The sequence below is a fragment of the Zalophus californianus genome, chromosome 16 (assembly GCF_009762305.2).
Source record: "Zalophus californianus isolate mZalCal1 chromosome 16, mZalCal1.pri.v2, whole genome shotgun sequence".
Taxonomy (NCBI): domain Eukaryota; kingdom Metazoa; phylum Chordata; class Mammalia; order Carnivora; family Otariidae; genus Zalophus; species Zalophus californianus.
Window position 1 is genome coordinate 20,412,460 of NC_045610.1, and position 14,511 is coordinate 20,426,970.

The 14,511-nt window shown below is 41.9% G+C and overlaps 1 protein-coding gene across 3 annotated transcripts in view; it reads left to right on the forward strand.

Annotated features, from left to right (window-relative positions):
* The first annotated feature begins 3,681 nt into the window (after positions 1-3,681).
* The window catches only part of PSMD11 (proteasome 26S subunit, non-ATPase 11), a 28,496-nt gene continuing 17,666 nt past the window's right edge, over positions 3,682-14,511 (forward strand). For 2 of the 3 annotated variants that reach the window (XM_027626466.2, XM_027626467.2), the window contains exons 1-3: positions 3,682-3,839; positions 6,151-6,252; positions 11,558-11,682. In XM_027626466.2, coding sequence (XP_027482267.1) covers positions 3,749-3,839; positions 6,151-6,252; positions 11,558-11,682 — 318 coding nt within the window. In that variant the 5' untranslated portion in view covers positions 3,682-3,748. The remainder of the gene's footprint in view (positions 3,840-6,150; positions 6,253-11,557; positions 11,683-14,511) is intronic. The other variant, XM_027626468.2, reaches the window with a different exon arrangement.

Consider the following 14,511-nt stretch of genomic DNA (forward strand, 5'->3'; position numbering starts at 1 on the left):
AGACCCCCCCAAGGCCCAGGCTATCACATACATGCAGAGAAGATTTGAAGAAGCTCAGCATGGAGAAGAATGGTAGAACTGAGCAAGAAGGTGGTGGTAGGGGGGAGCTTTTGGTGACATTGAGAATGTCACATTCCTGAGAATGACTTACAGTTTTGTACTACTTAAGTTTAAGAACATCGCTTACCTATCAGTGCAGTTAGGGAAAGGTGACTAAGTAAGAAGTAGCTAGTGATCCCTATAAGTTACTTTCACTTTTCTGTAGGGAAGATGCTGCATGGAAAGAAAATAACATTTATTCAACATGTCTCCCCATTAGCTTATCTCCTATCCTTACAGAAACCTTGAGAGCTCTTTCTTCCAGAGGAGAAAATCAAAGATCACAGAAATTAAGAAACAAGTTACAATCACCAGCTACTAAGTGGCTGGCCTGGACTTTGAAAGCAAATGGGTGGCTCTAAAACCTGTGGTCCTTTTATTGAATTTTCTGCTTGATGATACTGTTTGAAAGAAAAAGATACAATGTAGGTGTAGAGATCACTCTCTTGGACTTGATGTGAAAGAAAGGCAATGATCAAGGCCGAGAAGTGTAATAAACTAGTCCTGTATGCCTCTTGCATCTCCCGTGGGATCACCGCATAACTCCAAAGAGGAGGACCAGTAGGAGGTTATATATATAATCTTTAAAAATGTTAGAGAGGATGGTATGGAACTAGTACCCGAGGAACATGTTCAGGAGAATAAATAGTAGGTAATATTTAGCTGTGGTGGCACTGGTTGGAGAAAGGAGGAGTTAGTTTAGGTAACTAGGAAACTGAGCAGATGGTGGTGCTGTAATATGTTGAAGGACTTGGTGCAGGTACAAGCTACATTCCTCTATCCAGTCTTTGTTGGATCTCCCGTCTCTTCCCTACCAGATAACATCTTGGGCAGATCTCCTAACTTTAAGGTCATTTTTAATGATTTAAAGTCCATTCTATCTTTGCTTTCTGCTCACTTTTGCTGTGAACCTAAAACTGCTCTAAAAAAAAATAGTTTATTAAGAAAAAAAAGTCCAGGGGCACCTGCGTGGCTCAGTTGTTAAGCATCTGCCTTCGGCTCAGGTCATGGTCCCAACGAGCCCCGCCTCGGGCTCCCTGCTCCTCGGGGAGCCTGCTTCTCCCTCTCCCACTCCCCCTGCTTATGTTCCCTTTCTCGCTGTGTGTCTCTCTCTCAAATAAATAAGTAAAATCTTTCAAAAAAAAAAAAAAGTCCAGTCTAGCCTAAATCAAAACATCAATTTCATATCTAATTTATTTTTTTTAATTTTAAAGATTTATTCATTTGATAGAGAGAGAGTGCACACAAGCAGGGGAGGGGCAGAGGGAGAGAGACAGAGAGACAACCTCAAGCTGACTTCCCACTGAGCGTGGAGCTGGAGGGATGCGGGCTTGATCTCGCAACGCTGAGATCATGACCTGGGCTGAAATCAAGAGTCTGCCACTCAACCAACTGAGACCCCATATCTAATTTAAAGCTTCTCCCCTCTCTGACTCTCAGTTGGGAATTTGTGTTTAGCTTATACTTTTCCTCTCTCCTTTTTCTTCCCTCTCTCACTCTGCTCCTCTGTCATTAGGGGAAGGATTAAAGAAAGGAAGTAAAAGTGTCTCACAAGACTAATGTCATCAGAAGCAGAGATCCAGGAGCTGATTCTCTCTTGTTGGGAGCATTTATGGGTTCTTTGGAGGCTGTACCTGTGAACCTTAAGATCCCTCTTCAGTCACTGCTTCTTGGTGTCCACTCTTCTAGCCTATTACTGGGTCTTTTCACTCTGGTGGGAAGCCCTATTGAGTTGGCCACCTGACTCTGCTGAACACAGGTAGTGGAGGCTGCCCCATTGCTGCCCTTTCTCCTTGTCCTATTGTGGAATGTATCAGCCCCCTTCACTAATTCAAAATTCTGCAGGCCAAAAGTGGTAACCATCTTCATGAGTGTGCATGAAGGCCCCAACCGCCTGGAGAGACAGGTCTGGTTCACCTCAAAACTCTTAACCATGGTGGATGCACAGGGATGGCTAAGTTGCTGTAGTCAGTGAGACTCAGCAGCTTGGGAGAAAGATCTTGCAGACACCCCCAGTCTTTTGTAGTGCTTCCTCTTTATAGTGAGGTGAGCATTTCATCGTCTTCCATGATTTCTTCTAATGAATTCCTTTTGAATTTTTATCTCTCCCTGATGGAGGCTGGAAGTAGATGAAGGTTTTAGGATTGGTCTAGTCATTTTTTAGTAAATCTTGTACTTACTAAAGTAGTAAGGATGAACTGGTAGGTCTTCTTTAGAAGGTGAAGATCCTTATTTCCTGTTGTTCTCAGCTTTGGAATTTTATAGCTCATTAACATTCTGGCACAATATATTAATTGCACACCAAATTGAGGAGGGAGGAATGTCCTTTCTAAGCAAAGAAAGACTTAGTTTTATACTGAGATTCAGGGAATCTCAGAGTTAGGAGAAATCTAGAAGCCATTTAATCAATTTCCCCACCAACGCCATGAATCCTGTTTGCAACTTGATGAGATGTTAACCAGTTTTCATTTGGACACATCCAGGAACTAGGAATGCATTCCCTAACTTTCAGATCTCAGTTCCGTCAATTACCAGATGAGTTTCACCAGATCACTTTAAACCCTGCTCCTCACCTATGAAAGGAGTGTAAATAGTGTCTTCTTCACAGAACATTGTTGGAAGGATAAAAGAAGAAAAATATATAAATTGCCTAACCCAGTCACAGAGGAGTGCAATGTTGTTTCCCTTTACAGGTCCCTTTAGGGGACAGCATATTCTGTTTTCGCATTATTTTCACCGGGAGAAAGATCTTCCTCATATTGAACTGCCTCTGTATATTTTTAGCCCTTCCCTTAAGCTCACCCTTCAGTGGGCATACGGAATGTCTTTTCTCCCTTTCACTTGACAGACTTTCAGATATGTGATTTTAATTGAAGGAACTGGAGATATTAGAAAAATCCATTTTTTTTCTTTTCTGAGTGGGGAGTCCAGGTAGCCGTTAGACTTCCGTGTGACCCCCAAGAGGGATTTATTGAGTGAATGGGGTAAAGATGGTATTTCACTTTCTAACATCAGTTCTCCCCGACGCTGGTGGGTTTAATCACAGGCGGTTATGATTCTGTCGGATTCTAGCCTGGAACGTGTGTGTGTGTGTGTGTGTGTGTGTGTGTGTGTGAGAGAGAGAGAGAGAGAGAGAATGAGAGAGAGGGGGACAAATGTTGTTAGACATTTGAACGCCTTTGAATGGTGCTATTCTTTGTCTGCCACATCGTGAGCACTAATAAGATCGTTTATTGCCCTGAATGAATGGTTAAACGTGGAAGCGACAAAGGAAGCCAAACGGCTTTCCAATGAATACCTAGGCGGGTGCTCAAAAAGTCCTCTCAAGGGCGAGAGGGAGAGTTGCTGTTAAGAGGCCTCTTTTGGGGTGGGTGGGGGACTAGCTTTCGGCTCCAACGCTTAGGCACCGCCTCTTTCACCCGCGGACTGGCCGCTAGGCGGTGCTGTGGCAATTGCCGCCCACCAGCCCGAGCGCCCCAGCTCTCACCCTCACCCCTCAATCCCCGACCGGCAGCAAGACTACAACTCCCGTGGTGCTCTGGAAACGGGAGAGGGGGCCATGGGGGGAAGAGGGAGGCGAGGGCGGGCTTTCCGGGAGTGTGTTTCCGGCGTCGGCGGCCGCGGCCGGGGACGGTGTGAAAGCGGTAAGATGGCGGCAGCGGCGGTGGTGGAGTTCCAGAGAGCCCAGTCTCTGCTCAGCACCGACCGGGAGGCCTCCATCGACATTCTCCACTCCATCGGTAAAGGTCGCCGCGCCCCCTCTCTGACCCTGCCGGCTCAGCTCGGCCTCTGTGGGCCGGCGGTGGCGGAGCGGGGCCGGGCTAGCCGGCTCTGGTGCTGCTGACTCACTGTGTGTGAGGGGGGCCGGGCCGGGGGCACAGGCCGCTCGCAGCTCCCTGGAGCTCCCTGGGTCCCACCCGGGTGGGAAGCTTCGAGGCAGCCCCGGCGTCCACTGGCCGGCTGCTGACTCACGGTGGGCTCAGCGTGGAGTGAGAGGGTGGGCCGAGCCGGGGCCCCCACCACTCCCCAGCCTTGCCCCGGCTCTGGCCCGTGCGTGCTGGCCCGGGACCGGGAGCACTGCCGGCCGGCGGGCTTGTCGCGAACAGGACTGAGAGCCTCGAGTTGAAGGGCCTTGGAGAAACTCGCTATAGACAGCGTTTCCCGCCGTTGTTATCAGCACAGCCCGCTCCGGGTGGCAGCGCGAGCGCTCGCTTTTCTCTTGGAGTTTTCTTCCTCGGGACGCTGGGAGCTGCTGCCTCTCTCCAGCCTCACAGCGGAAGGCTCCACTAAAGGGAGATCTCTTTCTGAATGTGGGAAATACCGAGGGGACACACACCGCAGATTGGCATTTGGTTTGAAGAGGTGCCGAGACGTTCCTTTGCCCCCTTGTAGGGTGTAAGAGCGAGATGGGACCGCCCGGCTAGAGGGAGTGACTAATCGTCCTCGTCTCCCCTGTAGAGGTGGGAAGTGAGTTCGGGGAGGTAGTTGTCAACCGTGGAGTTCAGGGAACTGGCCCGCCGCAGATTGCCAGAGAAAATGAAAGTCAATTGGTAGTAGATTGCCTTACACCTTGTACACAACAGGAAAACTGAAACGGGAGCTCCAGCCAGTCGCTTCTGAGAAGTTTCTACCGGGATTCAGGTGTGAATAGAAATAAGTTTGTGATGACAGAGGCGGCTTTTAATGTTCAAGTCGTAAAGGGTTCAGTTAGGGCATGGGATAGCTCTTCCACTGCACGTGTAGTAATGTGATCTTTTTAACGTAGCTTGAGAAGATTCACATTGGATCAACAAGTAGCCTAAGAATGCACGTGTATGTGGGACCTCCAGGATGTTGGCTTTTGCGTTGACTTCTAGTCCGTTGAATTTTGGTATCCCTGACTTGCATAGAGAAAAAACAACGGCAAGATCTTGATGTCTTTATCTTTGGGGGTACTGGAGAAGGAGAGGAGGTGGGGGTTAAGATGCATCTGTGGATGGTAAATGAAAGGTTTTAATTTTGAAGTTCTGATCTTGAATTAAGTCAATTACAGTTATAGGACCAGTGTCATCTCAATCACATATATATTTTTATTCTGTGAGTACACACTAATGTGAGAAGCATGGATTTTATTTTATTTTTTTTGTGCTAAGTGCCTAATATTTTGTCTTTTATAAAAAGCGAAATTATGGTAAGCATTATAGTTGGAGTATTTTGTGATTGTCCACTCTACTAGGAGAGAGTTCCCTGAAACCTTCCCTCTTCAAGCTTGAGTCATGATGGGTACAGTCTTACTTTTTCCAGACTCCATCATGGAGTATCTAATCTTGGTTTTTGTCAAGTCATGATGCTTTGTAAGAGAAGTGATAACTAGTGATGATCACTAAAATTATCACCACAAACTCAGAGAGGTTATTCAGTGTTTGAGTGGTAAAATAGTTTTTAACAGTTGAAAGTGGGACAGATAGCACAAAGTTATTTTAACAGGTCCTGAATCCATTATAAAGCTGCAGTCCCTCCTAAGGATCACACTGGAGCTTTGATTGGGTTGTTTTTCCTGAATGGCTTTGTAGAACTGCTTATCCCTAGCACGCCCATTAGTGAGGCTTTCCACAGACTTAAAGTTTATTGAAAGACTCTTGACTTTTTTTAGTCATCAGTAAATAATGGTCTTTTGATTTTAGTTTGTGGCAGGTAAACGTATAGGCATGTTTAATATTTTCAGTAACAAAGTGCCTAACGTGGGGCTTAGCACTACAAGTATGAAGCACTTGTTTGGATTTTTGCTTTAACCAAGTGACTGCAACAGAAATCTCATTGTATGTGGGTAAGGGGAATTCTGATTCATAGAATGAAAAGGCACATTTAAAATCAGAGAGGGATCTATTTTTATGATTTACATGGGACATATCTTACATGATGATTTCACTTTTTTAAGAATTGTTTTTTTTAAAGCTCTCTAGAATTTGTCTTTTGGTAACTGAGTTTGTAATTGGTCTTGTGAGGGTGAAATTTCCCTCAGTCTTCATTTTTTGTCAGAATTTTAAGAAGGTTTGCATTTTCCTCTCCCAGTGAAGCGTGACATTCAGGAGAATGATGAGGAGGCAGTGCAGGTCAAAGAGCAGAGTATCCTGGAACTGGGGTCTCTCTTGGCGAAGACTGGACAAGCTGCAGGTAAGTGCTGCAAATGGGTTGCTTTCTCTTTTACCTGAAATGCTGGTGGTAGTTTCAAGTTTCTCTTGGAGTACAGGAACATAGGAATGCATCCACACAGTTTATTGGTGGTATAATTCCATTTTACCGTCAACTTGTTGAGCTTCAGTTTTTTAGCAGGAAGCTAGGTGGACCTTTAAGTTCAGTTCTTTTGTGGAACAGTTTTGTTCTGCAGGTGTGGGAAAATCCTGTTCCTGGTGGGATATAGTGATCTGTGATTTGTTTCTGGTTTGAATTTTCACTGTGTTCCCTTACATAGGGGCAGCAGCACCAGTAGCAGATGTCTTTAGTGATTTCAGCTCTGATACATTTAAGATGGACAGCAGCTTAGGCCCCTGACTTGAAAGTGACTAGGGATTTTGCACCCAAGTCAGTGAGTAGCTGTCTTTTTTTCCTAATAGAGGGTGAGTGAGACATTAAATCGAAAGAGCCTTCCTGAGATTTTTCCATTGTTACCTGGGACTTTGTGCATGTTATTGCCCAAACATTCTAGTTGTAACTGAACCATTGAGTTTCTAGGCTTGAGATACTCTGATGATAGGTGTGTCCTGGGAATAAGAGTCACTGGAATAAGAGACCAGGAAGGGCCTTTGACCAGTAAAATGGTAATAGATTTTGGGAGACAAGGTTTCTTAAGCTTAAAATGGATGATTTTTGTCAACTTTAAAGTGAATTTAGATCTTATCTAATTTAGAATGGATTAAGCTCTGATAAGGGACTTCATGAATTACTTTACCCAAAATGATATTGATATCCAAGAGGTGTAAGTTAGCAAAACTTCTTGAACTTGAGAACTAAGATCTTTTGCAACTTAAGGATGACTAACATTGATTATTAGGCTCAGTCAATAAAAAGTTGAGTAAAGGTGTATGCAGTTGGGAGGATGTGTTTGTAGGGCTTTTGTATTTTACTTAAAATATCATTTAAAAATATCTATAGTAAGAGTTTTTAAATGCTATCAACCACTCTTTTTTTTTTTTAGCACGGAAATGATTATTGCATCCTCAAAACAACTCAATAAGGTAGATACTATTGTCCATTTTACACCTGAGGAAACTGAGCACAGAAGAGTTAAATAACTTATCCAAGGTCACTCACTCATCTAGTACGGGGAAGAGCCAGGATTTGAACCAATTAGTCCCACTTCAGAGCTTGAGGCCTTATGGTGTAATGGTTCATGCTTTCCATAGTTAATCACTTACAGGTTATCAGTGGTTAGTGCTGGGATTTTTCACTTTATTTATTTTTTTAAAGTTTATTTATTTATTTTTTTAGTAATCTCTACACACAACGTGGGGCTCGAACTCAACCCCCAGATCAAGAGTCACATACTTTTCTGACTGAGCCAGCCATGCATCCTTGTTTTTTTCATTTTAGACTGACTTCCCTCCTATTTAACATATTTATTGATTCCTTTTGCCTGTCAGTTAATGTGAGCTTGGGGTTGCATAATAGTTTTGTAATCAGTCCATACAAAATATAATTAAGAAGGTAATTTTCCTGAAAGAACTAGAAAGATAAAGTGATTTAAGATTTTTCTGTTGTTGAAATTTCCAAATATCTGTTTTCCTCCAGTAGCATGGACAATTACAAATAGCATGTAGTATAGTCAACGCTTCAAAAATTTACGCAAAAATGTTAACTGTTTTGCTTGAAATTCGTATTTTATGCTTTGTTCTCTTCTTATTCCTTGCCCCTCCCCTTTTTGTGATTCGGTACCTGAGAAGTTGCGAAGTGATTAGCTAAACCTATTGCAATTTAACAGGTGAATCATAAGGACTTTCAGAAACTTTTCCAGGTCATTTGTCACTGTTTCTAAGAAAGAGTTTGCTGAGTTATAGGTATATACAGTAGAAACTCTGAGGAGGTCTGGGGTCCTCCATTCATGTGCCTAACTTTGCTCTTCGTAATTGATAGGTTTATGTTGTTTCCTTTGATTTTTGGTTCCCTGAGAACAGAAAATAGGTCTAGTCCATTAATCTTTAATTTTGTTTTATTCACTTAATATACAGTTAGCACCGTGCTAAGTACTCCATTCAAAAAATTTAAGGTCTCTGACCTGTAGCAGTCATTTGGGAATTAGTGAATAAGGCAAGGTTTGATGCATAATAGTGGTTGAAAGTGGTGCTGAGCATCATCAGACATGATGGCTAGGCTCAGGATCTGCAGATTTCATAGCTTGAGATTCTGAAAGGATTATTTTGAGCTCTGTGACCTTCTAAAAAGGAAGTTTGGGTCCTTTATTGTAAATAATCGCAATAGGAAGTGGTATGATTCTTTGGGATTTAAAAAATTAATTTGTTATGTATGAGAATGAAAGAAACAGACTATAACTGAGAATGAATAGCAACAATAGACTGAAATGAAAAGTGAACTGAGTCTTTGGCAACTAAGAGGTCATTTGTTTTTCTGTTGGGGTAAGAAGAATAACACTATCAGTGCTTGGAGCAAATACTGTAATGCTAGCAGGTGCTAGAGCAAAAGGCAGGCTGCTTAGTTCATGTTTCACTTCAGCCTTTTCCAGGAAGGAAAATAATTTTCAAAAAAAAAAAAGCATCAGAAGAACATATTAAAGCCAAGGTAGGTGAGAGGAGAGAGCAGATAGGCTCCTTAAATAAGTTCAAGTCTCTAGGCTCTGACACTTTCTGTCTTTTAATATCAGAAGCATAGTTCTAGCAGATATATTTATAGAGCAACTATTATTATTCTGAGAAAAGTCATGGAGGATGGAGAAGTATTAAGGAAACAGGATGGGCAAATATTGTTTCATTTTGCATGAAGATAACAAAAAGAATAATTTCTAGACACTTTAAACTGGTAATCACTAATATTGGGACAGATTATTTGATAAGTAGGTTTTAATCACTTAAGACCGTGGATTTATTAAGAAAAGATTATTTCAAACTCACCTTCATTCTCTTTGGTTAGACTTACCAGACCAGTAGATGTGCAGGGCTCCACAGATAGTGGCTTGCCAGCTGTTTTTGTAAATAAAGTTTTGTTGGATCCCAGCCACACCCATTTGTTCACATATTGTCTATGATTGCTTTTGCACTGCAGTGGCTGAGTTGAGTAATTCTGCCAATGAGACCATATTGCCCAAAAAGCTGAAAATATTTACTATCTGGCCTTTCACAGAAAAAGTTTACCAACCTCTGGGTTAGAGGAATGATACAGACTCCATATCTGATGTAAGCAAGGCCTTTGAACGTTTGCTATAGTATTAATGAGAGGTACAGGGTATGAAGATCATTTGTCAACTAGCGGGAAGTCTCTAGCATCATGTCATAGGGATTCTTCTGGTCAGCATCTGGCATTATGGCAAAAGCCTTTTCAGAAGACCTGCTTATTTTTTGTAGATGACTCAGTACAGTAGAGGACAGAATTAAGATTCAGAGTTATTGCCAAAGCCAGCAAGATTAAATTCAGTGTGGTAAGTACAAAGTTATATACTTAAAAATATTTATCAAAACAGAGGAAGATGAGGAATTACCTGTCTGTCAAAAAAGACCTTAATGGACCAGTCTAAACAAAAGTGCTATTAAGAAAAAGGAAGTAGACTGTCTTGTGTTACCTCTGGGGCCAGATCAAGAGACTGACTCTACTGGTCAGACCCTACCTGGAGAATTGTTTTCAGTTTTGGGTACTACAAGTGGTATGTTTGCAAAATAGAGTTTATTCAATGACAAGGAATCTAGAAACCAGAACATTGGAGGAACAGTTAAAATAGCTAAAGATGTTTAGCTTGGAGAAAGGGAAAGTTAGGGAGATATAAATGGTAGTTATCTTCAGAAATTTGAAGCCATGTGGAAGGAGGGAAAGACTTGGGTCTAGAAAAGAACAATCCAGTTTGACTAACATTCGAATAGTCAGCTTTCTGAACATTTCTGTCATTAGAGATTGTTCAGAATTGTTCTAGCATAGTAGGAAATACTGTGGGAGAAGGGACATTATACTAAACTACTTTTAAAAAGCTATGATTATATAATTAAAATTTGTACAAATGTAAAAAGAATTTGAGAGGCAAAAATCAGTGCAGGCTGGAGTTGGCTTGGAGGACATAATAGGACTTTAGCTGGACCTAAAAGGATATCTGAGGTTTACATAGATCAAGAAGATCAGGGAGAAATTCTACATGGGAATGCAGCAGGAGTGAGGCGTGAAAGCACACACACGTCTAGTCTATGCAGGGGTGAATGGAGTGACAGAATGGGGAAGATGTTAGTGGAATCAAAGGTCAGTACTGGGGAGTGAAGGAAAAAATGAACTTTTCCACTGTATAAAGTTCTTTTCGTACCTGACACAGTCCCATGCATCCTGTGACTATTCAGGCAGTTGAGGATTTCAGGACCCTGAATTAGCATTCTCAGGAGGGTGAGGTTTGCTTGCCCTGAATTAGAATCCTCAGGAGGGTGAGTCCACAATTGGAGAATATTAAAGAGGCGGTGGCACTAAAGTAATTGTAACCTACATTCCAAAAGTACTTCCATAGTTATCGAGTTGAAATATTCTCTAATTTCTACTCTTGTTTCTAAAGATGCTCCCTTAAAATGACTGTGCCACCTTCTTTTCCTATAGAAGGGGAGAAAAACTTCTGTGGTGGACACCTTTTTTGGTCATAGTTTAAGACTTAGCCTTTACAGATAAATGAAGAATTTTAAGTATATGTTTAAGGGGAAAACACCCTAAGTTTTCTGTGAAAAGTTTAGTCAGTGCTGGGGAAGTGATATTGCTAAAAGCCTAAACTGGAGAGAACTTTGGGAGGGGAAAAGGGAACCTGGAATTGAACATCTTCATCTGTTTTAAGGGGGAGCTGCTATGGTAGACTTGGAAATTCAGCAACAAAACACCCCTCCCATAACCTCATCAGATTTGCCAGTTGTGAGGAAGTGATTTTACCTCAGGTGTCAGAGGCACAGCGTATTTCATGTTCTAGAAAACTGCGCTCTGAGACTGTAAGCACTTGGCTGTTTATCTGTCATTAAGATGGGTAAATGAGGCTGAGAGACGTGAGGTTTTCCCAGGGCCCTCATAGTAATCCAGTAGCTGAGTGTGGACTAGAATACAAATTTGGTATATGTTGTTCACTCATTTTTGCTACTCTGTTACCTGCTAAGAATGCTTTAAATTCCTACTATGTATCATATAGTAGATTGATTGCAGTGACATAAGGATGGATTTTATGATCTTGGGTCATTATTTTAATGGGTATTTTGTCTCTAATATTGATGTTTACTTTTTCTTTTCTGAATTGCCTTCCACACAGAGCTTGGAGGACTCCTGAAGTATGTGCGACCCTTCTTGAATTCCATCAGCAAGGCTAAAGCAGCTCGTCTGGTCCGATCTCTTCTTGATCTGTTTCTTGATATGGAAGCAGCTACAGGGCAGGAGGTAAGCTACTTTAATGGCAGAAGGTGGACAATATGGACAAAAAGTCTGTTTCAGTGAAAGCAATGCCTGCCTGCACTGTGGTACTAATGTGGAAGGGACAGCTGGGAGGACAGCTCAGGACTTATCATGTCAGTTTCTCTTTGTTACAGGGCATTTGATACTTTGGGTCTGTTCCATGCTTTGCTTTGTAAGTGGAGATTGTCAGTGGTCCCTGGAATCCTCATTACATCAGGGTCACAAACTGATTCTTGTCTTTGAGGTATTGTATTGCCACACCTTTGTAATATTTTCTGTGTCTGTGGTACCTTTCATTCTGTGTCACAGAGCTCCTTGTGAGCACTAAATAAGTCTTGTGGCATCCCTTCTTGGCGTGTTTTGTACTGCGTATATGCCTTTATGGAGGGGTGAGCATCCATCTGTTTGTGTCTCATGTGTGCAGAAGTGACTCTGGTGTACCTGTACATGTCCTCTACAAGTTCAGACCAGACCCTGAACCATGCTAAGCGTGCCTCTTTGGAATCAGTGAGCCTCTTCTGAACTTTTGAAGATAGCTGTATTTTCTACAGTTCAGGAGGAGACACTACCAAAGTTAAAAAACTTTTTCTGTAAAAAGCCGCAGATTCAAGCAGGATAGATTGTGGTTGCTTGAATCTGTTTGTAGGAAGAATATAGTTGTATTTCCTACAGATACATTGCTTAGTATTCACTGAGTGCCCACTGTATGCTAACCATTGTTACATATACTGGGGATACATTTATAAAAACACAGTCACTGTTCTCATGGGGATTATATTTTAATGAGGAAGGCAGGCAATCAATAAATATATAAAATGTCAGGTAATATAAGGACAGGGGTAGGAAGCTGGCTGGTTATATGTCTGATTGTTTGCTCTAGCCTCTGTGGGTGTAAGTAAAAGGTATGAAAGGGCACAGCATTCTGAGTAAATAATGAGAAATTTCAGAAATCTAGGACATGCTTCCCACTTTGAAATCAGGTCTTTTGTAAAAATCTGCTTTCTTGCCTTAATCATTCTTTGAGGCCTAGTTTAAACACCATAAACTCACTTCATTTGTAGATAATTCATTTGTAGAGAACTTTTCAAATTTGTGGCAGAACTATGTTTCATGATGGTAGATCAAAAATAGTTAATATTTAGATGGCTGTCTTTTGAACCAAAGCATTAGAATTATTTTTATGACTAATTTAAAAGAAGAGGTGATTTTAATGGGGTGTTAGTCTTATCTAACCCTAACTTTTTTTTTTTTTAATTGTACTTTGTTCTCATGAAAAAGCAGCACCATCTTTTCTTTGAAATGGGGTGCCTTATAATGGACTGACCAAAAATGTTAGTTTGAAACAGACTGACACGTGTTACTTGGAACTTTCTAGGTGGAAAGAATTAATTATCAAAGCTGCTCCTTTGCACACCGAAGTCTCCGGAATTTTTCCCTTCCCATAGCATAGAGTTAACTCAGTGGATGGAACTGCATTTTTGTAACGAGCAGTTCTCCTACTCCTTTTTGGAGGTCCATTAAATCATAGTTCAGTGCTCTCCTGTAATTGGCTAGTGGTATTTACTGGCCTTTATCATGTGGCTCAGTGTCTGGTTAGGCCCTCCTGTCTAAAATATCCCATCTGCTTTACATTTCTTCATATTTATTTTGCTTTTTAACATCTGTTTCCTCCTTAGAATAGAAGTTCCATGAGGATAGTTACTTTGTCCTGTCCAGTGCTGTATCCTTGGCACTTAGAGTAGTTTGGCCCAGAGGAGCTACAGAACTCATATTTGTTGGAGGAATGTATGGATAATGCCTTCCCCGTGGTCAATGCTTAGGAGATACTTTTTTGAATTAAGACATAAATTTATTGAATTGAGATACAAGCATAAATGTTATTACTACATTTCTCTAGGTGACTCAGGGTCTCTGATTTGGAGAAATTGGAGCTATGTATTCATCTTGGAACATTCTAGGTTCTTTTAAAATTCTTTGAGGGATGGAAAAGGATAGGGGAGCAAGTTGTAGGTCACTATCGTAGTATTGTGGCCTGAGGCAAAAGAAGAAGTTTGTGAACATTGTTGAGAGACTTAGGAGTTTTGTGTTGCGGAGTTTGGTACCCAAGAGGATGGAGGAGGGGATTTTCCTTGCCTTTTTCTGTTTGGAAACTAACCATAAGTCAGATTTACAGAACAGTTTCTAGCTTGCTGTATTCCAAAAAGGTGGTAGGAAATCAGGTTAGGATTGAGTGAACTGCAGCACTAAGGATTAGCGCCTAGAGAGTGAGGATGTAGGTGCAGGTAAGGGAGAGTGAGGATGGGGTGGTTGGCAAGGGTGGGAGGGGGGTAGAGAATTGGGGTGAGGAGGGGACTGAGCCAGACCCTTGCCAAATAGGGAACTGAAATTTCAAAATTAACCTTACCTTTCTGGGATCTCTAGGTAGTTGCCCAGGGGAAGCCATTTTTGGTATAGTCTATCCACCTGAAGCCACAATAGCACATTTTGAGAAACCTTACATCGAATCATGTTATTGAAACAGTTATTTCCATGGCAAAAAGGAGTTTGTGCTAGAGAATTTCAGACTTGGAATAGTAGTTACTATTTTCCCATAAGGATTTAGTTAATAAAGGCATTTAAAAAAATCGTTAAGTGTATTGATTTAAAACTTAAATGTCTGGGGCACCTGGGTGGCTCAGTCGATGAAGTGTGTGCCTTGGGCTCAGGTCATGATCCCAGGGTCCTGGGATCGAGCCCTGCGTCGGGCCCCCTGCTCCATGGGGAGCCTGCTTCTCCCTCTCCCTCTGCCCCTGCTTGTGTTCCCTCTCTCGCTGT